The sequence below is a fragment of the Lepidochelys kempii genome, chromosome 2 (genome assembly GCF_965140285.1).
Source record: "Lepidochelys kempii isolate rLepKem1 chromosome 2, rLepKem1.hap1, whole genome shotgun sequence".
NCBI classification, from domain to species: Eukaryota; Metazoa; Chordata; order Testudines; family Cheloniidae; genus Lepidochelys; species Lepidochelys kempii.
Genome location: NC_136381.1, coordinates 262,341,839 through 262,366,848, shown reverse-complemented (window position 1 = coordinate 262,366,848; position 25,010 = coordinate 262,341,839). Strand labels below are relative to the sequence as shown.

General features: G+C 44.3%; 1 protein-coding gene across 3 annotated transcripts in view; it reads left to right on the top strand.

Annotated features, from left to right (window-relative positions):
- Window positions 1-4,101: 4,101 nt before the first annotated feature.
- CCDC13 (coiled-coil domain containing 13) overlaps window positions 4,102-25,010 on the top strand; it is a 38,955-nt gene continuing 18,046 nt past the window's right edge. For 2 of the 3 annotated variants that reach the window (XM_073334803.2, XM_073334801.2), the window contains exons 1-8: window positions 4,103-4,285; window positions 8,431-8,657; window positions 12,147-12,295; window positions 15,961-16,103; window positions 17,918-18,007; window positions 19,187-19,303; window positions 20,291-20,395; window positions 22,385-22,549. In XM_073334803.2, coding sequence (XP_073190904.1) covers window positions 8,437-8,657; window positions 12,147-12,295; window positions 15,961-16,103; window positions 17,918-18,007; window positions 19,187-19,303; window positions 20,291-20,395; window positions 22,385-22,549 — 990 coding nt within the window. In that variant the 5' untranslated portion in view covers window positions 4,103-4,285; window positions 8,431-8,436. Of the gene's footprint in view, window positions 4,286-8,430; window positions 8,658-12,146; window positions 12,296-15,960; window positions 16,104-17,917; window positions 18,008-19,186; window positions 19,304-20,290; window positions 20,396-22,384; window positions 22,550-25,010 lie in introns of all 3 variants that reach the window. The other variant, XM_073334804.2, reaches the window with a different exon arrangement.

The following is a 25,010-nucleotide window of genomic DNA, read 5'->3' as shown; positions in this document are numbered from 1 at the left end:
CACAAAGATGGACTACAAGCCGTCAAGAACACTATCCCCGATAATGTCACGGCTAACCTGGTGGCTGAACTTTGTGACTTTGTCCTTACCCATAACTATTTCACATTTGGGGACAATGTATACCTTCAGATCAGCGGCACTGCTATGGGTACCCGCATGGCCCCACAGTATGCCAACATTTTTATGGCTGATTTAGAACAACGCTTCCTCAGCTCTCGTCCCCTAAAGCCCCTACTCTACTTGCGCTATATTGATGACATCTTCATCATCTGGACCCATGGAAAAGAAGCCCTTGAGGAATTCCACCATGATTTCAACAATTTCCATCCCACCACCAACCTCAGCCTGGTCCAGTCCACACAAGAGATCCACTTCCTGGACACTACAGTGCTAATAAACAATGGCCACATAAACACCACCCTATACCGTAAACCTACTGACCGCTATTCCTACCTGCATGCCTCCAGCTTTCACCCTGACCACACCACACGATCCATCGTCTACAGCCAAGCTCTGCGATACAACCGCATTTGCTCCAACCCCTCAGACAGAGACAAACACCTACAAGATCTCTGTCAAGCTTTCTTACAACTACAATACCCACCTGCAGAAGTAAAGAAACAGATTGATAGAGCCAGAAGAGTTCCCAGAAGTTACCTACTACAGGACAGGCCTAACAAAGAAAATAACAGAACGCCACTAGCCGTCACCTTCAGCCCCCAACTAAAACCCCTCCAACGCATTATTAAGGATCTACAACCTATCCTAAAGGATGACCCAACACTCTCACAAGTCTTGGGAGACAGGCCAGTCCTTGCCTACAGACAGCCCCGCAACCTGAAGCAAATACTCACCAACAACCACATACCACACAACAGAACCACTAACCCAGGAACTTATCCTTGCAACAAAGCCCGTTGCCAATTGTGCCCACATATCTATTCAGGGGACACCATCACAGGGCCTAATAACATCAGCCACACTATCAGAGGCTCGTTCACCTGCACATCCACCAATGTGATCTATGCCATCATGTGCCAGCAATGCCCCTCTGCCATGTACATTGGTCAAACTGGACAGTCTCTACGTAAAAGAATAAATGGACACAAATCAGATGTCAAGAATTATAACATTCATAAACCAGTCGGAGAACACTTCAATCTCTCTGGTCACGCAATCACAGACATGAAGGTCGCTATCTTAAAACAAAAAAACTTCAAATCCAGACTCCAGCGAGAAACTGCTGAATTGGAATTCATTTGCAAATTGGATACTATTAATTTAGGCTTAAATAGAGACTGGGAGTGGCTAAGTCATTATGCAAGGTAGCCTGTTTCCTCTTGTTTTTTCCTACCCCCCCCCCCCAGATGTTCTGGTTTAACTTGGATTTAAACCTGGAGAATGGTCAGTTTAGATGAGCTATTACCAGCAGGAGAGTGAGTTTGTGTGTGTATGGGGGTGGGGGGGATGTGAGAAAACCTTGATCTATGCAGGAAATAGCCCGACTTGATTATGTAAAGAGTTGTCACTTTGGATGGGCTAGCACCAGCAGGAGAGTGAATTTGTGTGGGGGGGTGGAGGGTGAGAAAACCTGGATTTGTGCTGGAAATGGCCCACCTGTTGATCACTTTAGATAAGCTATTACCAGCAGGACAGTGGGGTGGGAGGAGGTATTGTTTCATGATTTCTGTGTGTATATAAAGTCTGCTGCAGTTTCCACGGTAAACATCTGATGAAGTGAGCTGTAGCTCACGAAAGCTCATGCTCAAATAAATTGGTTAGTCTCTAAGGTGCCACAAGTACTCCTTTTCTTTTTGCGAATACAGACTAACACGGCTGTTCCTCTGAAACCTGTCACATGTAGAAAATGATTCAAAAGGAAGATCTGGTGAAACATATGGTCATGCCTTATTTGGTACATGGAATTGTTTATGGAATGTGGCAAAATAAGGCCCACTGAAAACTCCATAATAGGAGAATTGGTATGGCATAATTTGGAAAACGAAGATGTAGGGGGATATAAGGCCTGTGTTCAGACCACACTTCCAACTAAACTTGGACCTTGATGTTATGCTTTTAGTGTATTGTTTGAAATCACGGTTCAGGAACCCAAAATTGACCAAAGTCCCAACAATATCCAGCCCGGGTTGAGGGATGTCCCATCCTGAATTCAGGACGACTAGTGGACTCACTACCATCCCTTTCCCCAGAGTTCTGGTTAACATAGTTTAATTCATGCACATCCCAGTGGTGTTAAACCTGATTGTTGGCACATGGGAGAATCTGAGTATTGTAAACATACCAAGGTTGCATCTTTCTTTTCAGTGCTCCTTGTGGATAAGATAACACCTTATCAGCAATGAGTACAGGATCTTGCCAACTTAGGGGTACACTCAGAACACATTAAGATAAGGAGTACTTGTGGCACCTTAGAGACTAACAAATTTATTTGAGCATAAGCTTTCGTGAGCTACAGCTCACTTCATCGGATGCATCAGAACACATTGTACACCCATATGCAAAAACATGGTCTTGATTCCTTGGGAATTTGGATCTGTAACAGGATTGTTTGGAACAGGAATGTCAATTTGGAATCGGGGGGATGTCCATTCAACAGGTCACCTTGAAGATGACATCTACTGAGAGCATCTCAACGTACCCTCCCTGGTGGTTTTCCATCCAGAAACTCAAACTTGGAAAATCCTATGGATGGTCTGTTGCTCTGAAAAAGGATGTCAGTTCATTTGCAGCAGGTGTGATGTGTTTGAGATAGATGCAGTTTTATGTGGAATGGAGTATGCGTACCAACAACAGAATAGATCAGCGACTTGCTCACTCTGACTGACCAAGTGGAAGGCACCAACAGAGAAAGTGGCCTGTGGTGAACAGGGACAGTATCATGTAGTTACTAACTACCAAAAATCTAATCATGGGTGATTGGAGCATCCAGTCACAAATCCAAACTTTTGTTTTGTTCCACCCCAACATGTCCTTACAGGGTATGTAGCACTTTCTCCAGTCCCTGTATTCGAAAACCAGTTATTCTTTCTAGTCCCGACTATCAGGATCTAGCTATGCAGAGTTCACCAACTTTTCATGCGTCTATCTCACCCCTTGATTTAAAATTAAAACACCTTATGGAAAGGAAAGGTACAGGTTTAATAGAAACAGAGAGTTCAGTTGATGAAGCAGCACAGGTTAATGAAGTGATGGGCGTATGACATAATTCTTTAGATTACTTTTTGAAAACTAAACCTGAACTTGAAGTGAAACATTTTGGTACGTAATTACAGTCAGTGCCTAAATTAATGTGGGTGATACTGTTGTTTCAATGACAGGTTTCAGAGTAGCAGCCGTGTTAGTCTGTATTCCCAAAAAGAAAAGGAGGACTAGCGGCACCTTAGAGACTAACCAATTTATTTGAGCGTAAGCTTTTGTGAGCTACAGCTCGCTTCGTCGGAGCTGTAGCTCAGGAGGAGCTGTACCTCGCGAAAGCTCATGCTCAAATAAATTGGTTAGTCTCCAAGGTGCCGCTAGTCCTCCTTTTCTTGTTGTTTCAGTGGAAGCTCTAAGGCAACTCCCATCTTTTCCTATGCCGTGTAAGGTATTCATACCTCCCTACTGTATGTTCACTCCATGCCTCCGATGAAGTGGGTTTTAGCCCACAAAAGCTTATGCCCAAAAAAATGTGTTCGTCTCTAAAGTGCCACAAGGCCTCTCTCCTTGTTTTTGCTGATACCGACTCGCACTTGCTACCCCTCTGACACCTGCTTCGATCTTGGCCTCTATTAATCTTGGTACCAGACCACAGGGAGCTCTCTTCCCCGAGCGATTCAGGGGAACTGCATTGCAATCGGGTCTCACACGAAAGCCCAAGGGATCGAGCAAGGGACGCAGGAAGCGGGAGATGGAACTGGCCGGCACCGCTGTGCACAGAGAGCGATCAGCCGGCCAGGCCACGCGGCCCCGCCAGCCGGCCCCGCGCCCACGGCGCACAAGGCACGTGCACGGCGGCCCCGCCCCCGCCGGCTCCCACCCAAGCGGCGTCGCTTCAGGAAAGGCCCCGGATGTCGTAACACTCCGAGCCGCCCTCCTCTGCTTTCCGGCCGCCCCGTCTCCGCGGGGATGGTTGCCGGGGCAACCGCCCCGCGTCCTCCTCCTGCGGGGGGGCGGCTCGGCGAGCGGGCTCTCGGGTTGGGCTGGTGACGCTGCCCGGCCCCCCGGGCGGGGCGGGGGCTGAGGGGACGCGGATCGCGGGAGCTCCAGGGGAGTCGCAGCCCGGGAGGTGGGTGCGGGGCGCCGCGGGACCAGCGACCCCGAACGGGGGCTGGCAGGGGGGCCCCTGGGCTTCGGGTGGAGCTGGGTCCAGGCCGTGCCCCGGGGGGGGTCTCTCCTCCGTGTGCCCATGGGGACGACTCTCTTTCTGGCCCTAGGGGGAGGAGTGGCTCCAGGCCAGGCCTCCGGGGTGGGGGGGTACTCCCCCCTATGCCTATGGGGGGGCAAGGACTTCTCTCTGTGCCCCTGGGGGGAGGGGTGGCTCCAGGCCAGGCCTCCGGGGTGGGGGGGGGTAGTCCCCCCTATGCCTATGGAGGGGCAAGGACTTCTCTCTGTGCCCCTGGGGGGAGGGGTGGCTCCAGGCCAGGCCTCTGGGGTGGGGGGGTAGTCCCCCCTATGCCTATGGAGGGGGTGAGGACTTCTCTCTGTGTCCCTGGGGGGAGGGGTGACGCCAGGCCTCCGAGGTTGGGGGGGTAGTCCCCCCTATGCCTGTGTGGGGGTGAGGACTTCTCTCTGTGCCCCTGGCGGGAGGGGTGGCTCCAGGCCAGGCCTCTGGGGTGGGGGGGTAGTCCCCCCTATGCCTATGGAGGGGGTGAGGACTTCTCTCTGTGTCCCTGGGGGGAGGGGTGACGCCAGGCCTCCGGGGTTGGGGGGGTAGTCCCCCCTATGCCTGTGGGGGGGTGAGGACTTCTCTCTGTGCCCCTGGCGGGAGGGGTGGCTCCAGGCCAGGCCTCTGGGGTGGGGGGGTAGTCCCCCCTATGCCTATGGAGGGGGTGAGGACTTCTCTCTGTGTCCCTGGGGGGAGGGGTGACGCCAGGCCTCCGAGGTTGGGGGGGTAGTCCCCCCTATGCCTGTGTGGGGGGGTGAGGACTTCTCTCTGTGCCCCTGGCGGGAGGGGTGGCTCCAGGCCAGGCCTCTGTGGCGGGGGAGGGGGAGTACTCCTCTCTATGCCCATGGGGCGAGGACTTCTCCCTCTGCCCCTGCGGGGAAGGGTTGGCACTGTCTTGTGCGCTGGGGGTGTCCCCAGCCAGTGCCTTCACAGTGGCAGGAGCTGGCTTCAGCCTATACACCTGGGTTGAGGGCGGGGGGTGCTAAGCGAGGACACCGATGCTGAATTGTAATGTAGGATGCCTGTGTAATGCAATATGGCCACAAATAATTGCTATACCTCTGTGCGTTTGCCCCCTGAACCCCTGCATATGTCTGTGGAGATTTACATTATATATGTACTGGACTCTTTAGCTGCTTGCAATGATGCAACATGACACACAGTAACTGAACTACAAACACTTACACCATCGTCTTTCGAGAAGAATGGTTGCCATTCATGTATTCAGATGTGTGTTTATATGCTCGCATATATAATATATGTATGTATAATATATGAAATAATTTTTCATCACTGTAGATGTTTTCTTACCTTGGGGTTGTTGTTTTTTTAAGAACGTGTCTGAATTATTTTTTCTTTTAAAGAACACTCTTGGAACGTGTCTAGCATTGGTAGACCGTCCTGGAGATTTAAATCTGCTACCCGCAGACAACAGCAGTACAGCCTTCCCCACACTGCCCTATTTAGTGCCTCAATCCTATTTTGATCAGACTGTCTGGAGGGAAAGTGTACTTTGTTCTTCATGCTTGTGAAATCATCAACCTATTTGTCAAGAAGGATGCACAATAGCTGACTGTCAGGGGGTTGTATCACAGTTCTGGTCATGCTTCCCCTGCTGGACACTCAGCCGTTTGTCATGAAGGGATCCAAACACTGAATCCCACGTGCCTTTAGCTTGCTGGAGCTGGACAGAATTTAGGTACTGTTTCTGACTTTGGGTCTTTAGACATGCACTCCTGCTGTAGACCTCACATCTGACACCCCTCTTGGCAGGGGGGACCCTGCAGCCCAATTGCCTGAGTTCTGAAACTAGTGCTGTCTCCCCCAAGCCTTCCCAGCAGCACTTCTGTGTTCCCCAGAATTCCACTGAAGGTGTGAACCTTCTGGTTTACATTTTACCTCTTCAGCGGCCCGTGACAGTGAACACCAACAGACACCCAGACTCTGCACAGGATTCTTAAACATCGTTCTTTACTTAGCACAAGCAACATAAAGATCTTTTCAAAATAATGAACACAGGTGTATGTTTCCCTGCCTCAGTTTCGTACCCCTCTGGAGAGCTCTTTGGGCTTAAGCAGAGCACTCTGGGAAGTCTGAAATCCTTCCCTCCACCTCATGGTTTCTCTCCAGAAACATAGAGCCTGAATAAGTCAGCTAATTTTTTTCTGATCCTTTGCTGGTCTTGCAGTTAAACTGGACCCCCACTATGAAAGCATTCCTCCTGTCTTTTCCTTTCTCCTGTGTGTGTGTCTCTGTGTCTCAAGTTTATATGTCTTACCTACATCTTGTTTCTTTGTTCTTCTGCTGAGGATTTTCCGCTCCTGCTTCTCTGCTCAGGCAGCCTCCTTAGTATACCCATTGTGTGGTAAGAGCACAGGCATGAAGGTTAATGACTCTGCATTGTCCCTGCTCTGGTGGGAATGAGCTACAGCCCCTATCAGCAAATGGTGGGTTCCACATTCACACAGAGGTGTATTCCATGATATAACAATAACTTCACAACATTAACCGGAATTCATAAGTTGTACATAAACAGATTCCCCAAATTGTCACAGGTTGCAAGGAATGACGTTTGTTAGGAACTTGAGTGAGATTATTATAGACCGAACAATTTGTACAGCACCTAGCACAATGGAGCCACAATCACGTTTGGGTCTGGTGAGCTCTACTTTAATGGGGTGAGAGAAGGCAGTTCAGTTTCCATGGCCTGATTCAGTTCATAGCCCTGCTGATACTGCCGAAAAAGGGGATGGGTGGGGGCACTGGACTTAGGCCACCAAACTCATTTAATTCACACAAACCACTGACCTTGGAGTGGAGGGTTTTCTAATTAACAAATCCCTTAATCGTTACTTCTGGTTAATTCTTCATTAAAACAGTACTAAAGGCTTCATTCAAGAAAAATGGAATATTCTCTAAGACAGCGGTTTTCAAAGCCGGTCCGCCGCTTGTTCAGGGAAAGTCATTGGCGCGCCAGACCGGTTTGTTTACCTGCCGCGTCCACAGGTTCGGCCGATCGCGGCTCCCACTGGCCGCGGTTCACCCCTCCAGGCCAATGGGGGCTGCTGGAAGCTGTGGCCAGCACATCCCTTGGCCCATGCCGCTTCCCACAGCTCCCATTGGCCTGGAGCGGCGAACCACGGCCAGTGGGAGCCGCGATTGGCCGAACCTGCGGACGCGGCAGGTAAACAAACCGGTCCCGCGCGCCAGGGGCTTTCCCTGAACAAGCAGCGGACCAGCTTTGAGAACTACTGCTCTAAGATAAATATATTTGTATAAATTACTTTTTGGAGGCCATGACTTTAAAAGTTATTATCTTTTATGTATGTTGTACCAAAAGCATTGTAAATACTTGAAGACACTCTCCTTGCCCAGGGAACTTACATTCTAGATTCATGTCAAACACAGGGAGGGCGGTGGAATGCAGCAGAAGGCAGTGATCACAAATTGCCAAAATTTAGCAAGGTTCAAAAAGGGATTGGACATTTTTATGGATAACAGGAATATCCAGAGTTATAATAGTTCATGCTAAAAGATTTTGGAAGCAATACTAACCCACACGCTGCAGGCTTTAAGTAAATCTCTACCTTTTGAGAATTAGGAGGAAACCTAACAAGATTATCCCACATCTGCCTAATGTGAGGTTTCTTTCACCTTCCTCTTGAAGCATCTGGTACTGGCAACTGTGAGAGACCGGAGATTGGACTAGAAAGACCACAAGTCTGATCCAGTCTGGCAATTCCTATGTTCCTATTAATCAGTAAAGTATAGCATATATCTTGTTAGTACTGTGGTTTTTATTTGGATTGTCTTTTAAAATGATTATTTAATTCATTGTTTTTTAAACTTCAAGTATGGGGGAAGGCTACCTGCGGTCTGGTTTGTAAACCGCTACCAGAGGGGAAGATTGGTTTGTGGCATCTATGACAGAGCAGAGGAGAGAGTGGGAAAGGATACAAAGAAGCCAGTTAGATGGGAGGCTAGTTTTGAAAAGGTTCTCATTCTGTAATCTTCTGCTCTGATTTTTTTTCTTGTTTTGTTTTTAGCAAACCATGGACTCTGACAAAGGAGTGAATGAAAATTTAAAAATCCAGTTTAAGGCTTTACAGGAGCAACAGCAGAGGAGGCTACAAAATCTTATGGAGAAAAAGAAAGAAAAGCAGCACATTCAGAAAGACAGCAGCAACAACCCAAAGGAGACTTTTGGAGTCCAGGATGATTTAAATCTGTTTAAAGTAGATGGACAACTATCAAATGAAGAGATCAGCAAAAGGTAAAGGTACAATTCACATTGTTAGAAAGGATACAGAACTATACTTAGCACCTCGTCCTACAAACTCCCACTGACGTTAATATGTAAAATCACTACTGACATCACGGATTGGCAATCTATCTGAAGGGCTATCAAGTCTTCATCAGTGTAGTATTTGAGTACCTCATAATCTTCAATGTATTTATCCTCATAACACCCCAGTGAGGGAGGGAGGTGCTGTCTGTAATGCTTATAGACCAGGTGCCAACTCATGCCAAGGCCCAGGGCCTCACTGATGCTTTTCATTAGCTCTCCACAGCTCATCTCTACTACACTGTGACCTACTCCCTCCTTTTTGCTTTAGTTTATTCTCAAATCTAACTAATAAAGCGATATGATACGATGGAGATGTTTCTCAGAGGAAAGTCTGTTTATATGCAGGTTTCAGAGTAGCAGCCGTGTTAGTCTGTATTCGCAAAAAGAACAGGAGGACTTGTGGCACCTTAGAGACTAACAAATTTATTTGAGCATAAGCTTTCGTGAGCTACAGCTCACTTCATCGGATGCATTCAATGGAAAATACAGTGGGGAGATTTATATACATAGAGAACATGAAACAGTGGATGTTACCATACACACTGTAACGAGAGTGATCACTTAAGGTGAGCTATTACCAGCAGGAGAGTGGGGAGGGAGAGGGAATGACCTTTTGTAGTGTTAATCAAGGTGGGCCATTTCCAGCAGTTGACAAGAACGTCTGAGGAACGGTGGGGGATGGAATAAACATGGGGAAATAGTTTTACTTTATGTAATGACCCATCCACTCCCAGTCTATATTCAAGCCTAAGTTAATTGTATCCAGTTTGCAAAATAATTCCAATTCAGCAGTCTCTCGTTGGAGTCTGTTTCTGAAGTTTTTTTGTTGAAGAATTGCAACTTTTAGGTCTGTAATCGAGTGACCAAAGAGATTGAAGTGTTCTCCAGCTGGATTTTGAATGTTATAATTCTTGACGTCTGATTTGTGTCCATTTATTCTTTTACGTAGAGACTGTCCAGTTTGACCAATGTACATGGCAGAGGGGCATTGCTGGCATATGATGGCATATATCACATTGGTAGATGTGCAGGTGAACGAGCCTCTGATAGTGTGGCTGATGTGATTAGGCCCTATGATGGTGTCCCCTGAATAGATATGTGGACACAGTTGGCAACGGGCTTTGTTGCAAGGATAGGTTCCTGAGTTAGTGGTTCTGGTGTGTGGTTGCTGGTGAGTATTTGCTTCAGGTTGGGGGGCTGTCTGTAAGCAAGGACTGGCCTGTCTCCCAAGATCTGTGAGAGTGATGGATCGTCCTTCAGGATAGGTTGTAGATCCTTGATGATGCGTTGGAGAGGTTTTAGTTGGGGGCTGAAGGTGATGGCTAGTGGCATTCTGTTATTTTCTTTGTTGGGCCTGTCCTGTAGTAGGTGACTTCCGGATACTCTTCTGGCTCTGTCAATCTGTTTCTTCCCTTCAGCAGGTGGGTATTGTAGTTGTAAGGATGCTTGATAGAGATCTTGTAGGTATTTGTCTCTGTCTGAGGGGTTGGAGCAAATGCGGTTGTATCGTAGAGCTTGGCTGTAGACTATGGATCGTGTGGTGTGGTCTGGATGAAAGCTGGAGGCATGTAGGTAGGAATAGCGGTCAGTAGGTTTCCGGTACAGGGCGGTGTTTATGTGATCATCGCTTATTAGCACCGCAGTGTCCAGGAAGTGGATCTCTTGTGTGGATTGGTCCAGGCTGAGGTTGATGGTGGGATGGAAATTGTTGAAATCATGGTGGAATTCCTCAAGGGCTTCTTTTCCATGGGTCCAGATGATGAAGATGTCATCATCCCACCATTCCTCAGATGTTCTTATCAACTGCTGGAAATGGCCCACCTTGATTATCACTACAAAAGGTTCTCCACCCCCTTCCCCCCGCCCGCTCTCCTGCTGGTAATATCTCACCTTAAGTGATCACTCTCCTTACAGTGTGTATGGTAACACCCATTGTTTCATGTTCTCGATGTATATAAAACTCCACACTGTATTTTCCACTGAATGCATCCGATGAAGTGAGCTGTAGCTCACGAAAGCTTATGTTCAAATAAATTTGTTAGTCTCTAAGGTGCCACAAGTCCTCCTTTTCTTTTTGTTTATATGCTGTTAGGAGTTTAATCCTCCTCTGGCAAAACTAATTTTGGTCAAATTTTGGAAAACAGCTCTGAAGAAAACCTATGTGGAAAGTTGGAAATGGAGGGTTAGATTTTGAAACTTTATTCCTGATTAACTTCATAACTGTTTAAAAATGTATTTGTGCACAAGTTTATGTCCAGCAAAAAACGGTACTGTTTTACTGTATTAGTCTCTATGGAATTGGATAGAAACCTGGGAATGACGTATGAGAATGAGTCTCTATGGAATTGGATAGAAACCTGGGAATCACCTCTCTGAGTGGATTGCGGCATTGTTTGCTCTTCTTCTTTTTGAATATTGCAGAAGGCTTTGAATTCCCTTTAATCTGGGGGTTTACACCAGGAATATACCACTTAATTATGAGTGTTTTGAAGCTTTCCTTAAATTGGTTCTGCTTATTATATTTATACAGGGAATATGTACCTAAAACCAGAAATTGATTTGGGCAGAGAAAACGCATCTTTTTTTGCACAGGCATGATTTGGTCTCCATTCAGAAACTGACATTTATGGGGACCCTTTAAGAAAGGCAAGGAAGGATGGTCCAGTGGCTAGTGCACTAGTCTGGGCTCTGGGAGATCCTTGTTCAATTCCTACTCTTCTGCCAGCATCTTGTGTGATTTTGGGAAGTCACTTAGATTCTCTGTGGCTCTTGGTTAAATAGGGATAATAGCGCTGCCCTTCCTCATAGGGGTGCTGTGAGGATAACTACATTAAAGATTGAGAGGTGCTCAGGTACTGTGGGGATGGGAGCCATCTAAGTACCTAAGATCTTAAGTTCCATTGTATGCAGTGTAGTTGAAGCCATGTCAGTCCCAGGATATTAGAGAGACAAGGTGGTTAGGGTAATATCTTTATTGGACCAACTTCTGTTGGTGAGAGAGACAAGCTTTCAAGCCATACAGAGCTCTTCTTCAGGTGTGAGAAAGGAACTCCCAGCATCACAGTAAATGCAACAGGTGGAGCAGATTGTTTAGTATAATATTGTAAGGGACCACTCTAGGTAGAGTGGCCTGTGAACATCTGTGCAGTTATAGGACAAAGTTAACTCAGTAACTTAGTCAGGAGTCCTACCAGAGCTAACTTTCTTGTGGTATTTCCACTTCTTGTCCCAGACAAAGACCAGAAGCACTGAAGTTAACTGAATTTATTGACTCTCAAAACTTAATTTACTTACCCCTAGTGAACATAGCTCATTAGGTATGGTTTTATGTGTAATCAAACTTATTATTAATTTTATTATTGTGAGCATATATTTGAAGCTGGTATCTGCCATAATTGCTGATTTGTTTTCTAGGTTGCTTGAGGATGAAAACGAGCAGCTTCAGGATCAGCTTCGAGAGGTTGTAGATGAAAATGGCAGGCTGTACAAACTGGTGAAGGAGAGAGATTTTGAAATCCGGCAGCTTCGAAAGAAAATAGAGGAGGAGAGATTAGCCCTGAAAGGTAAACGGAACAGATGTATAGACTCACTACTGCAGCAAGACAGGCCATCTTGTAGGAACTTGTTGCTTGATGCTCATAACAATAGCTGGTAACAGGACTGTGGTAATAGTTTAGTTCATAACAATGATTTCATATGTCATCTCTTCACTTCCTACATGGTACTGATCCCAATACTCTGCACCTTCATCCCTTCCACGTAGCACTACCCAGCCTGCAGGAGTGACTATGGATTTTCAGCATTCACATCTTCCATTGATTTCATTTGGAGTTGCAGGTTCTCAGCCTTTTGAAAATCATGCCCTGCGGTGTTAGGGCTATAGTAATTCCCCTGCACTGATGCTGTATGAGAGAGTGAGGGAAACTGAGGGCTCTGGGTCTGGTGAATTAGTTAGGCCTTTTTAAAAGAGACTAATTGCCTGAGAGGATTTGGAGCTGTCCCTAACTCCCAGCTATATCACAGAGGTGTGTTACAAGGGACCCTCTTTCTTCTGATTGCTATTATATTTTAGGGTTTCTCAACAATCATGTGAGAGTGCTTAGAGGCTTTTCTTCTTCCTGAATATCAGAAATTATTGGGGAATGGTGGTATCAAATTTAGGCTGCACGTCACTTTTCTTCCACTCTCTGGCTGATTCCTGCAACTGAAATGGCAGCCAGGGAGAGCGAGCCCAGTAACTTCAGGCCGGAACATCTTTAAAATGAGGAGAAAGCAGATCAAAAAGTGGCGTGTGTGTAGTCACGGCTGATGAGCAGCATCTCTGCAGCACTCTGTGCTTTTATTCATGTGAGGAAAAAATGCTCTTTGTGCTGCATGTGTATTGTTCTTTTCCCCTGGCTGAATCCTTTTAGGGTCATACTGGGCCTCTTCCACTAGCTGCCAGTGGCCTTTCACTGTCGCCTCCACAGGCCTCTTCAGTGTGCTGCCTTGGGCCTTTTTTCACTGACTACTGTGGGCCTCTCCTTTTGGCTACCAAAAGCATCTTTCTTCAGCTACCACAGGCCTTCATGTTGGCTACAGCAGGCTTCTTGTCACAGGGAACTTATGTGTGCCTGTTCCAGGTACAGTGAGACATAGTGGAATTGCTGGTGGGGATTAGAGGTTGTGCTCCTAAACTTTGTCTTTGATGTCACTGCCATTGAATCATTATTCTGATACTCTTGTCCAGAGGAATGGGCACCTGGACCTCTGGGTTTTAGTGCTGGATTTGCCACTGATGCACTATGTGGTCTTAAACAAGTCATTCAACCTCTGTATCCTCATCTGTAAAATGGGGGTAATGATATTTCCTATGTCAGAGGGAAGGATATTCTAAGAATTATAAGTCTCCCCACTGTATTTTCCACTGAATGTGTCCGATGAAGTGAGCTGTAGCTCATGAAAGCTTATGCTCAAATAAATTTGTTAGTCTCTAAGGTGCCACAAGTCCTTCTTTTCTTTTTGCGGATACAGACTAATGCTGCTGCTACTCTGAAACTTAAGAATTAATGTCTGTAAAAGAGCTTTGAGATTCTTAGATGAAAGGTGCTCTAAAAAGGCAAAATATTATTCTTTATTTATTGTATCTTACAGGAGGCACATCTGAGACATAAACGAACCTCAGTTCACACAGATCTGTTAATTGTTTATTACTGACATCAAAAATGATGAATCCTGGAAGTCAAATTTTAGAAACTTTATTCATGTTGAAGAAACAAATGCCACAGACTCTTAAATTCCTCCTCTGTTATTTTGTGTTGCATTCCTCATTTTGCATCTCTGCCCTGTTTAAATGCTTGTATCACACACACTTGGGGCCCTGGCTAGGTGGACAGCTATGATTAAAACTGCATAAAACTTAAATGGTACTGGGTGTTTAACAATTTAGACATGCAGTCCTAGCTTCTTCCACCAGGCGTCATTGTTGCCCAGAGTAGCTGCGATGACCAAAATAGGAAAGGAGAATAACTGCAATAAGCACGACTGAATGACGCATACCTTATACGTTCATGCTTTCTTATTCCTTGCATTTTATATTTAATAACCAAAAGACAGTATGTCTAATGGTTAGAGCTAGAAACTGGGAGCTAGGACTCCTGAATTCTGTTTCTGCTCCTGCAGCTGACACATAGGGTAGCCTTGGGCAAGTCACTCTGGGCCAGATTTTTAAGGTATTTAAGTGCCTAACACCCATTGATTTAAATGGGAATTAGGTACCTAAATGCCTTTAAAAATCTGGCCTCGGTATCTCAATTTTCCATATCTGTAATATGGAGATAATGATCATCACCCATCTCTCAGAGGTATAAAGCACTTTAAGCCTCTTGTATGAAAATGCTATTTATTTGTTTTTATTATAATAATTATCACTAATTGTTAATTATTATGAAGAGGAGGAGGAGGAGTAATAGTTCCCGGAGATGGGAGGAAGTATTATACCAGATCAAAAGAGCAAGAATGATGCAGACACATTTTTCAATAATAGATTAATTAGTTTCTTTGCAAGGATTTTCAATAGTAACACATATGGGGTCACTTTCTCCCCTGACCCACACTCTGTGTAATCCATTTTAAGTAAATTGAGTTGTACGAGGCATAACATTTTCGTAAGAGATTTAGAATTAATTGGGGTTCCATACATTGCATCAGAATTCATGTGGTATGAGATACCGAGGATCCTTACAGACATTGGCAAACAGGTCATCACAAAGCTTGAAACGCTGAGGGGACAGATCAGCAGAACTATGGGGGTTTGGCAGCTAATGGCAGTAGCCCAGCAAAATCTTCATATACCTGCGGAAGAGTTACTGCTCAGGGTTTTTACTTCCTGTGTATTATTGTAGAGATAGAGATATTCTTGTACATGTTTTTAATTATTATTGTACTTGTACATAGTACCTTTTCATCACTTAAATTACATGACAGTCTGAATGGTATGCAAAGATTACTTTATCTACAACTCGGGAGAATGTAGCATCTGTTTGACAGTGTACAGTAACATTGTGGAACTATTAAGAACCCATGTGAAAGTACAAGGTGTTTTTTAATAGGAACCGTGTAATTACCCATTTGGCATATAGTCAGGACTCTAACCCTTTAGAACAGTGAAGGGATCGAGCAAAACTGGTACCTTTGGTTCAGCAACTGCTCCAGTGCTAAGCTGCCAGTGCAAACCGGGCATTGGTATTTTCACCACCATGTCACGAAAACCTACTCAAAACAGGCTCTCACAATACCGTGAGCAAACTAGCTGAGCCTTGTCTATACTAGTGCTTACGCCATTGCTACTCCTAGAGCAGCTGCATTCTTGCTGATGTTTGTCGAAATGTGGGTTATAGCTTAGCATGGACAAGGCATTCATGACCACAAGTGGAAAGGGCCTCTGCTTTATGTCTCATGCCAAAGACGGTACCTCCAGGAACATAGTGCCTCCAGCACCATGATAAGATATTGGGTGAGCACTAACTGAGGGCTGGGTGGCATAAGTTGGATCATGAATGCCTCTCTCTCTCCCTTGCTATGCACTCTCTCTTTAACCATGCAGTTGTGCTTAGTACAGATCTAAATGAAGGAGGTTTGGTCATAAAAATACAGTATGCTCTTGGTAGAGAAGAAAAACATTAGTTAATCTGGATCCTGCAGCTAAGATTTTTCCTTCATTTTATGTATTTCTCTTTTTTTTCTTCAGGGATGTCTGGTTTAGCAGGGGATGTTGCAGCTACTAAAATTGTTGAACTGTCCAAAAAGAATCGTGAGCTAACTGCTGAGACAGAGAGTGAAAAAGCCAAAGTGAAACAGCTGAATAACAAAGTCAAAGAGCTTGAAAAAGAAGTACGGTCTCTTCTGTTGTCATGGTAGAGCTTCGAAATCAGGCCAGTAGCTTTCTGAGGGCAATGTCAGCTTGAGAAACTGGTTTTGATTCTTGTTGCTACTGGTCGGCTTGTTACAGCATCAGTTCTTGCCATGGGTTCTTTTCATCCCTGCCCTTGGAAGGACAGATGGGTTCATTCTTTTAGCAGTTTCCATCCTTTCTGGAAGGATGGGAATGAGGTATAATGAGCCAGAGATTCATGAAATGCCAGTTAGAAATCTGAAAATGCAGGTGCTTGTCCAAAGGGTAATCACAGCAATCTTCTAGTTATGCCTTCTGGGGTGGCTCTTTTTTGGTAGGAATTATTTCTCCGCACCTTGGAGAATGAGGCCACAGACCTGTAGAACTGTCCCAGCTAATCCAAAAGGAGCCCTAACTTTCCTGAAGCTCAGTCATGGGGTATTACACAGTAGGATTTTTCCCCTTTAAAATACCTATGGAGTCATAGGGTTAAGTAAAATAATTTCTTTTATTCAATTTTGCATGATTTTCATATAAAATGGGTGAATTGGAATTCAAAAGTCTACATTTTATTGAGCAAACCGATTTTAGACGTGAGCATCTGTCAGGGTTCCCTCCCCACTCTGAACTCTGGGGTACAGATGTGGGGAACCGCCTGAAAGACCCCCTAAGCTTATTTCTACCAGCTTAGGTTAAAAACTTCCCCAAGGCACAAATCCTTCCTTGTCCTTGGATGGGTACTGCTGCCACCACCAAATGAGCTAGACAAAGATTCAGGAAAAGGATCACTTGGAGTTCCTGTTTCCCCAAAATATCCCCCCAAACTCCTTCACCCCGTTTCCTGGGGAGGCTTGAGAATCATATACCAACCAAATAGGTAAACCAGGTGAGCACAGACCAGACTCTTGCGTTTTTAGGACACTAAAAGCCAATCAGATTCTTAAAAACAGAACTTTATTATAAAGAAAAAAGTAAAAGAAGCACCTCTGTAAAATCAGGATGAAAGGTAATTTTACAGGGTAATAACATTTAAAACACAGAGGATTCCGCTCTAGGCAAAACTTTAAAGTTACAAAAAAACAAGAATAAACCTCCCTCTTAGCTTAGGGAAAATTCACAAGCTAAAACAAAAGATAATCTAATGCATTTCCTTGCTTTACTTACAATTTTTGTAATCTAGATGCTCATTTTAAGTAGGGTTTTAGGAGGGGGTGTTTTTTCTGCCCTGGTCTCTCTCTGTCCCGGAGAGAACAACAAAGAAAACACAAACAAAAAACCTCCCCCCATAGATTTGAAAGGATCTTCTTCCTTCATTGGTCTTTTTGGTCAGGTGCCAACCAGTTTATTTGAGCTTCTTAACCCCTTACAGGTAAAGGAGGGATTTTATGCTACCCTTAGCTGTATGTTTATGACAGCATCATAATAGGATGTTCTGATCCCATGCATTGATCTCTATTAGACTTGATCTGCATTTAAGTACATAGATACCTGCTTTATGTACCTAACTCCTGAATGTGAGCATCCTCGGTGCCCACATTTGACGACTGATCCCACAATTGCAAGTCAGCAGCTGGTTGCGGTTCTTTCTTTTAGTAAAATAGCACAGCTTCTCTCAGGGAAGATTTAATTATGTGTTTTTGAAATATGTATTTATGTGGCTACCTGGAAAGTTTAATGGAAGATGAAGACATTTTTGCTGGAGTAATTAAAAGCTACACATGCTTTTGAAGTCACTGTTATTCTTCAGCGTAATCTTCCTTGGAGTTATGCTCTGGTCACTGTATGCATTCTGTAATGTGTGCATGTGTTTCAGCTGCAAACAGCCCTCGGAAAAATCCAGTCTCTTGGTGGCAATGACTCAGGAATCAAGCAATCGATGTTGAAAACGATGGAAGGAAACTCGGTATGAATTAAGAAAAGGAGTACTTGTGGCACCTTAGAGACTAACAAATTTATTTGAGCATAAGCTTTCATGAGCTATGTTTTTTATAGAAAAATTCAAAATGACAACTAATAATTTGTTCCTTTCTGTTGTACAGTCTCTTTCATCATGATGAAATCATCTATCCTTGCCACTGGTATTATAATCTGTCCTAATTGCTGTATGTTCAAACTCAGTGAGTGAGTTTGAGTGGGTGGTTATAGTGTTGGAAAAGAAAAAGTTTTGTGACCTGGTCAACTGATATTTCCTTTCTCCCTGCTGCATCTTTACAGGGCCTCCGATTAAACAAGGGTTATAGTACATGTCAGCTTCAGAGCTCACCAAGCAAACCATGATCTACCACATACCATCGTAATTGGGGAGGAGGGGGGGTTTACAGGAGAATTGATAATTATTTCCATAGATAAAAGAAACAATAATTGTTAATTTTAAGAGGTCCCTGCCAAGTTCTGTCAGAGTTGCATTGTGGTTTGTTTTTATTTTCTTTCAATAACACAACTCAGTTAAGGGGTTATTCCACAGCTTGGGAGCCTAGTGGAAGGATGGTAGAAGAGGCATTGGAGAGGCAGGATGACCCAGAGGCTAAAACACAGGACTTGGAGTCAGGCAGATCTAGGCTGTATTCCGGGCTCTGCCACAGACTGACTGTGGGATCCAGGGCAAACCACTGAACACTCAGTTTCCCCATCTGTAAAAGGGGTATAATAACAGTTACTTGTTTCACGTCAATGTTGAGGGTTAATTCATTATTGTTTGCAGAAGCACTTTTGAGGATTCACAAGATGCACAGAGTATCATTATTATTAGAGGAAGCACAATCCACTGCTACACAAGCAAGGCGAACGGGCTGATTAGGACTTGGAGTCCAGTGGAGATATTGCACTCAGTCTGTGATGAAGGGTGTCCCTCTGTCTCCTCAAGACAGATGGGTTTGATCAGGAGCTATTTGTAGACTGAGACCTCCTTTGCTGAAAGGTCACTATATCTCTCAGAATGTACATGTACATTGCTATTCTGTATCAACCCATTCTGAGACACGTCTGAGCTTTCCTCTTGGTCATGTATTGTCCTTTCTGGTAGTCAGTTCTGTTTTCTATAGTGGATTCCATCCTTATCAAACACATTTTCCTTCTCTCAAAGCCTGAAAGTCCAGAGTTGAAAGCTTTGCAAGAAAAATTAACTGCAGCCAACTTTAAAGCAATGGAGTATCGCAATCAGCTCCAAACCACAAAACAGGAACTAAAGATGATGCAAAAGGTACTAGTCCACATCTTGTAATGTACATCGTGATCTGGGCCTGGTTTCTGTAAGGGAGACCGTTTGTTTGTTAAATCAAGAATGGTGCTTTGTTTTCTCTTGGTTTTGATTAGTCTCCTTGATGCACCAGGAAGGAAGGCACAAGAGCGGTGATAACACTGGTTGGATTCTAAAGTGGAGAACACTGAGCTACATGTAATTCCTGATCTAACAATGCCACCATCACTTTCCAATATTTCTATTGATGGTACAGTTCTGAATCTTGTACGACATTTATGCCCTGATTCAACAAAACAGTTAAACTTGTGATTAACGCTAAGCATGTGCCTAAGCGCATCTCTGTTTAGCAAAGCATTTAATCACATACTTAGCTTTAAGCATAGGCTTAAATCTTATTCAAGTCAATGGGATTTAAATCCATGCTTATAGTTGCTGAACTGGGGCTTCAGAGCAATTTATTCCTTCCTGATTCACTGTGGCCCCTTAGTGCATTATTCTGCACTGTTCCCACATGATACTTCCTTGTTAATAATGGTTACTAAAGGGATTTTTATCTGTTAATACTGGTGGCCATGTAGTACAATTTGAACGCCCCCTCCACATATATATAGTATTGATTCACCTTTCACTGTAAGGACAGTTCAGACATTTTATTGAGTGGTTCCTTTCTAAAGAAAGAAGAATATCCAACCTTTAAATATTGAATTGTATTTAAATACCCATTTCAGCAAGAATTTGTTGGTACTTTGGTTCCCAGTGAAGCCATTAATATTAGCCAAAATCTGGTCACAAACAGTTCTCTGTTGTAGTATTGATCTGACAGAGCTTGCTTCATATGGGCTGAATATGAGTTACAGGCACCAAAGGGATACAATAAGTATGTATATAAATTCAGTATTTTGTGTTTGCTAGGAGAAGGGCCACATTTATATACACACACACACATATAGCCCAGTCTCTCTGTTAATATTCATGGCTTATTCACAGCTTTTAGCAAGTGAAGTTGGTGAAGATGTGAACATTCAGAATCTCTTGACCATCTCTGGCAGTTGGCGTGGACGGGCCCAGCAAATACTTGTTCTGCAAGGCAAGGTAAGTTACTACTCTGGGTCTTTTTCTTAATCTATATGTAAAGTTATCTTTTTGGTGTTTAGAGCTGAGTGCAAACTTGCAAACACATACTGGGCCTCCATGTTTGTTGAAATTATGACATTTTGAACATGGACATATTGTATAGTGCAGTCCTGCAAAATCCCACCCTGTTCGTTCACCTGTGGTGAGTATTTTTTTTTCTTCTGATGAGCAAGTAAATATCACTAGCTGTCTTGTTATCAATAAGTCACAATCAATGCTAGGCAAGTAGTGCAGTCACAAAAAGAAGGCTAATGTCATTCTAGAGTAACAGGTGAGGTAATTGTCCTGGTCCAGTCAGCACTGGTGATGCCTCAGCTGTAGTACTGTGTCCAGTTCTAGTTGCCACATTTAGGGAAGAAATGGACAAATTGGAGAGAGTCCAGAGGAGAGCAACAACAATGATCAAAGGTTTAAAAAACTTGACCTATGAGGAAAGGTTAAAAAAAACTGGGGATGTTTAGTTTTGAGAAAAGAAGACTGAAGGGAGACCTGATAACAGTCTTCAGCCACGTTAAATGCTGTTATAAAGAGGAAGGCAATCAATTGTTCTCCACATCATTGGAGATGTTAAGAACAGGTTAGGTCGTGCCTCGGTGCAGGCAGCTGGACTGGATGACCTCTCAAAGTCTCTTCCTACCTTACATTTCGTGATTCTAAATTTTGTATTTGGCTGGTAAGTTTTCATGATAGTGTTACAAGCATGGTATGATGTTATGATCATATAAGGCGTAAAATCACGCCTTAAAGCAAAGCGATGTGAAAACTTGACATGTATTTTGGGGGGTTGGAGAAGGTTGGTTTGTTTAGAAAATACATTTTTTTAAAAGTTTGATTTCTGCCTTTTAAAAAGTCTTGCAGCATCTAGTGCTGTGTAAGTCAGGTGCTGGAGCACTGTCCATAACCATGGGCTATATTGTTGTGACTGAGTAAGGGAGAGAATGAAGAAGAAAGATTGCTAGTCCCTAATTTATTTAATTCTTAATTTGTAGCAGTTGCAGGAGCATCACTTGCTTGCAGCATGTGGCCAAGTATACAGAAATTATTTAATGCAAATAAATGGCCAGTCATTTAGTGCTCAGATAAACAGGCATTAAAATAAACAGCTCTACAATATATTGAAATCTGGGGTTTGAGTTTTTGGTTGTTTTTTTTAAACACACCCACCCTAGGAAATTTTGTGTTACATTAATTAAACTGGTTTCAGAGTAACAGCCGTGTTAGTCTGTATTCGCAAAAAGAAAAGGAGGACTTGTGGCTGTTACTCTGAAACCTGTCATTATGCAAGGCACTGCATTTAGCCGTATGGAGTGGAAATCTATCAACTGCAAAATTGGTTAGTCTTTATGGTGCCACAAGTACTCCTTTTCTTTTTCTTAATTAAACTATTTCAAACTTCAGCTCCATTGGTACTGGGAATCCTGCACTTACAATGAGAATCCTGGTCCAAGATGCTTAGCAATGAACCTTCTAGTGACATCTTTAACTCTCCATTACTTCTGAGGGGCTTCATCCACCTTACTGCCACTTGGGAAATGGAGACAAGCTGCTGACACAGGACATAAGGCTTCTCTCTGGTTGTTTTCTTGTGAGCTGTCACTCCACTGCAGTTAGGTGCATGCAGCTGAACAGGGACTTTTCACTTTCATTGGCTAAAACGGTAAATTCCAGCTTTTCTGTGGCCAAAATGGGTCTTCCCTCCTGAAGACATACCTTCCTGTGTCTAGTTGTGCCCACCTGCCTGGTGTAGACATCTATGAACGGGAATTTGAAAGAGTGGGCCCTGCTGCTGTGCCAGTTAACTGTGATTTGTAATGTCAATAACTATATGACATGACTCTCCGCTCTGGACCAGATCCAACCTTTGGCATCTTTGACATCAATAGAAGCAATGCATACACAGCCAAAGCCGGAGTTAGGTCCTGAGTGTACTTTCACATTCTCCCCTAGGTTCGAGAGCTGGAGAATCAGTTGGGTCAGAGCAAGAGCAGAGCATCAGTGAATAATGTTGATGAGGAAATGCTGGCCCTTACAGATCCACAGAAGCTGTCAGCCCAAGAGAAAAACCTGTTACGGATTCGCAGCTTGGAAAAAGAAAAGAAAGAAGCCTTGCAGGTAAGGCACGGGGAGTTGTGATAGATTTGCATATAATACGTAATATGTAAGAACTCTGCCTCCCTTTGTGTAGGTGCACTAGAGAAGGGATAGGGCACTGTCACACCCACCCGGGGCTAAATATAAGTAGGGTCTCAGTGCCCAGGAGTTGGAGAAGTGGCTAGCACTGCTGAATGCTCTAGTGGCCCCAGCGGGTATGGGGGATGCATAGGGCCATGGCAGCAAGATGTGCAGAGAGGCATGGGCTACATACAGTACAAAGGTACAGCAAGTGCACTTCTCTATAGACTCTCCCCACCACCAGTTGTTAGAATGCCTCCTGCTACCAGCACTGAGGCTGAGAACCTCCTTCTCCCCTCCCCACCACAGTTCAGCCTTGTAGCTGGCGTAACTGAGCACCTAGGTGTACATATGCCTCTCACTCTTGACAATGAGGATAAAATTGGCATTCTGCTGCCCACAATTACATACCCCATGGGCCAGATTCTGCTCTTACCCCATTGTAAATCTGGAATAACTCCATTGTTGTCTTCCTGTCTCAGGCACCATTCACAATAGTTGCTCAGAGTGGAACTTCATAGTTCTAAAGCCAGAAGGGACGACTGTGGTCGTCTAGTTTGGCCTCCTGTATAACACAGGCCAGAGAACTTCCCCAAAAGAATTCCTAGAGCAGATCTTAAAGAAAAGCATCCTATCTAAAATTGTAAAAATTGTAAGTGATGGAGAATCCATCACGGCCCTTGATAAATTGTTCCAATGGTTAACTGCTCTCACCATTAAAAATTTACACCTTATTTCCAGTCTGAATTTGTCTAGCTTCAACTTCCAGCCATTTGGATCATGTTACACCTTTCTCTCCTAGATTGAAGACTCCATTTATTAAATATTTGTTCCCCGTGTAGGTACTTATAGACTGTAATTAAGTCAATCCTTAGCCTTCTCTTTGTTGAGCTAACTAGATTGAGCTCTTTGAGTCTGTCACTATAAGGCACGTTTTCTAATCCTTTAATCATTCTTGTGGCTCTTATCTGAATCCTCTCCAATTTATCAATTATCTTCTTGAATTGTGGCCACTAGAACTGGACCATGGTATTTCAGAAGCGGTTGCACCACTGCCAAATATAGAGGTAAAATAACCTCTCTACTCCTACTTGAGATTCCCCTGTTTATGCATCCCCAGATGGCATTCACTCTTTTGGCCACAGTGTGACACTGTTTCAGAGTAACAGCCGTGTTAGTCTGTATTCGCAAAAAGAAAAGGAGTACTTGTGGCACCTTAGAGACTAACCAATTTATTTGAGCATGAGCTTTCGTGAGCTACAGCTCACTTCATCGGATGCATGCTGTGGTCTGCTGCAGTTTCCACGGCATGCATCTGTTAGCCGACGGCCAAGGATGTTTGGTGAGGTGCCAGCTATGCCCGTTTATACCATCCGTGACTTTAACCGCTAGGACGCACTGTCCCTTCGCGGCGGGCAGCCCGGGCTAGGCTGACGGATGCCCCAAGGTCCTAACCACCCGTGACTTTAACTGCTAGAGCTCAGAGCTCCTTCGCAGCGGGCAGTCAATACTGACTGACAGGTGCCCCAATGGCAGCACTAAGAGCCTCTCCACACCCGTGACTTTAACTGCTAGAGCTCAGAGCTCCTTTGCAGCGGGCAGCCAGGATTGACTGACAGGTGCCCCAAGAGTTTGCCCCGTGGAGGCGGCACAACTCAACGCTAGGCTCTTAGTACTCTCACCTAATGGCCAGGCTTTAGAGCCAAAACGGCTGAGATTCTTTAATTGTGTTGGCTGCTTTACAGTAAACCAGAGAAAACAAGTCAGGCTTATGCATAAATGGTTACCAAAATTTATTAAGCTAGATTCTAATCATGTGGTTACAAAATTGCTAGTGCCTACTTATTTAAATGTAGAGATGTTACACACACAAACAAGTTACAAAACTGAAGCCACAATCCCAAAGAAAGAAAACAAAGTATAGAGCTCTATTTCAAAATATGTGTACACTAAAGATAGGAGATCAGGTGTGGGTGCTTCTTACCCTCCTTGCATCTCTCGATTCCAGCGGTGCCAAGCCAGGATCGGTCACTCAATTCCGCGGAAAGACGAATAAGGGACAAGGCGTAGGGACCCTCTTAGCTGCAGAAGCCTTGGGAGGCTGTCACTTATCTGACCAGCAGATAGATAGTGAAAAGCACTCAAAAATCATGGTGCTGTAGGTCCCCTACTTATACCTCTGTACTCCTTTATTCTCTTTCTCCTTTCTTATGCCAAATTGAGGCTGGTCTGTCCGGGTGACACCAGCTTTCGCAAGAGTAGTTTACACTTGCAAGGGAGAGAAACAATAAGTTTCGACTACTGGACATTTCTTTTATCAGGGTAAATATTTTCCCACCTAGGATGTTGGTGTGTGTGCATCACGCTATTTAGTAGGGACTAAGAGCCATGTCTGTCACAG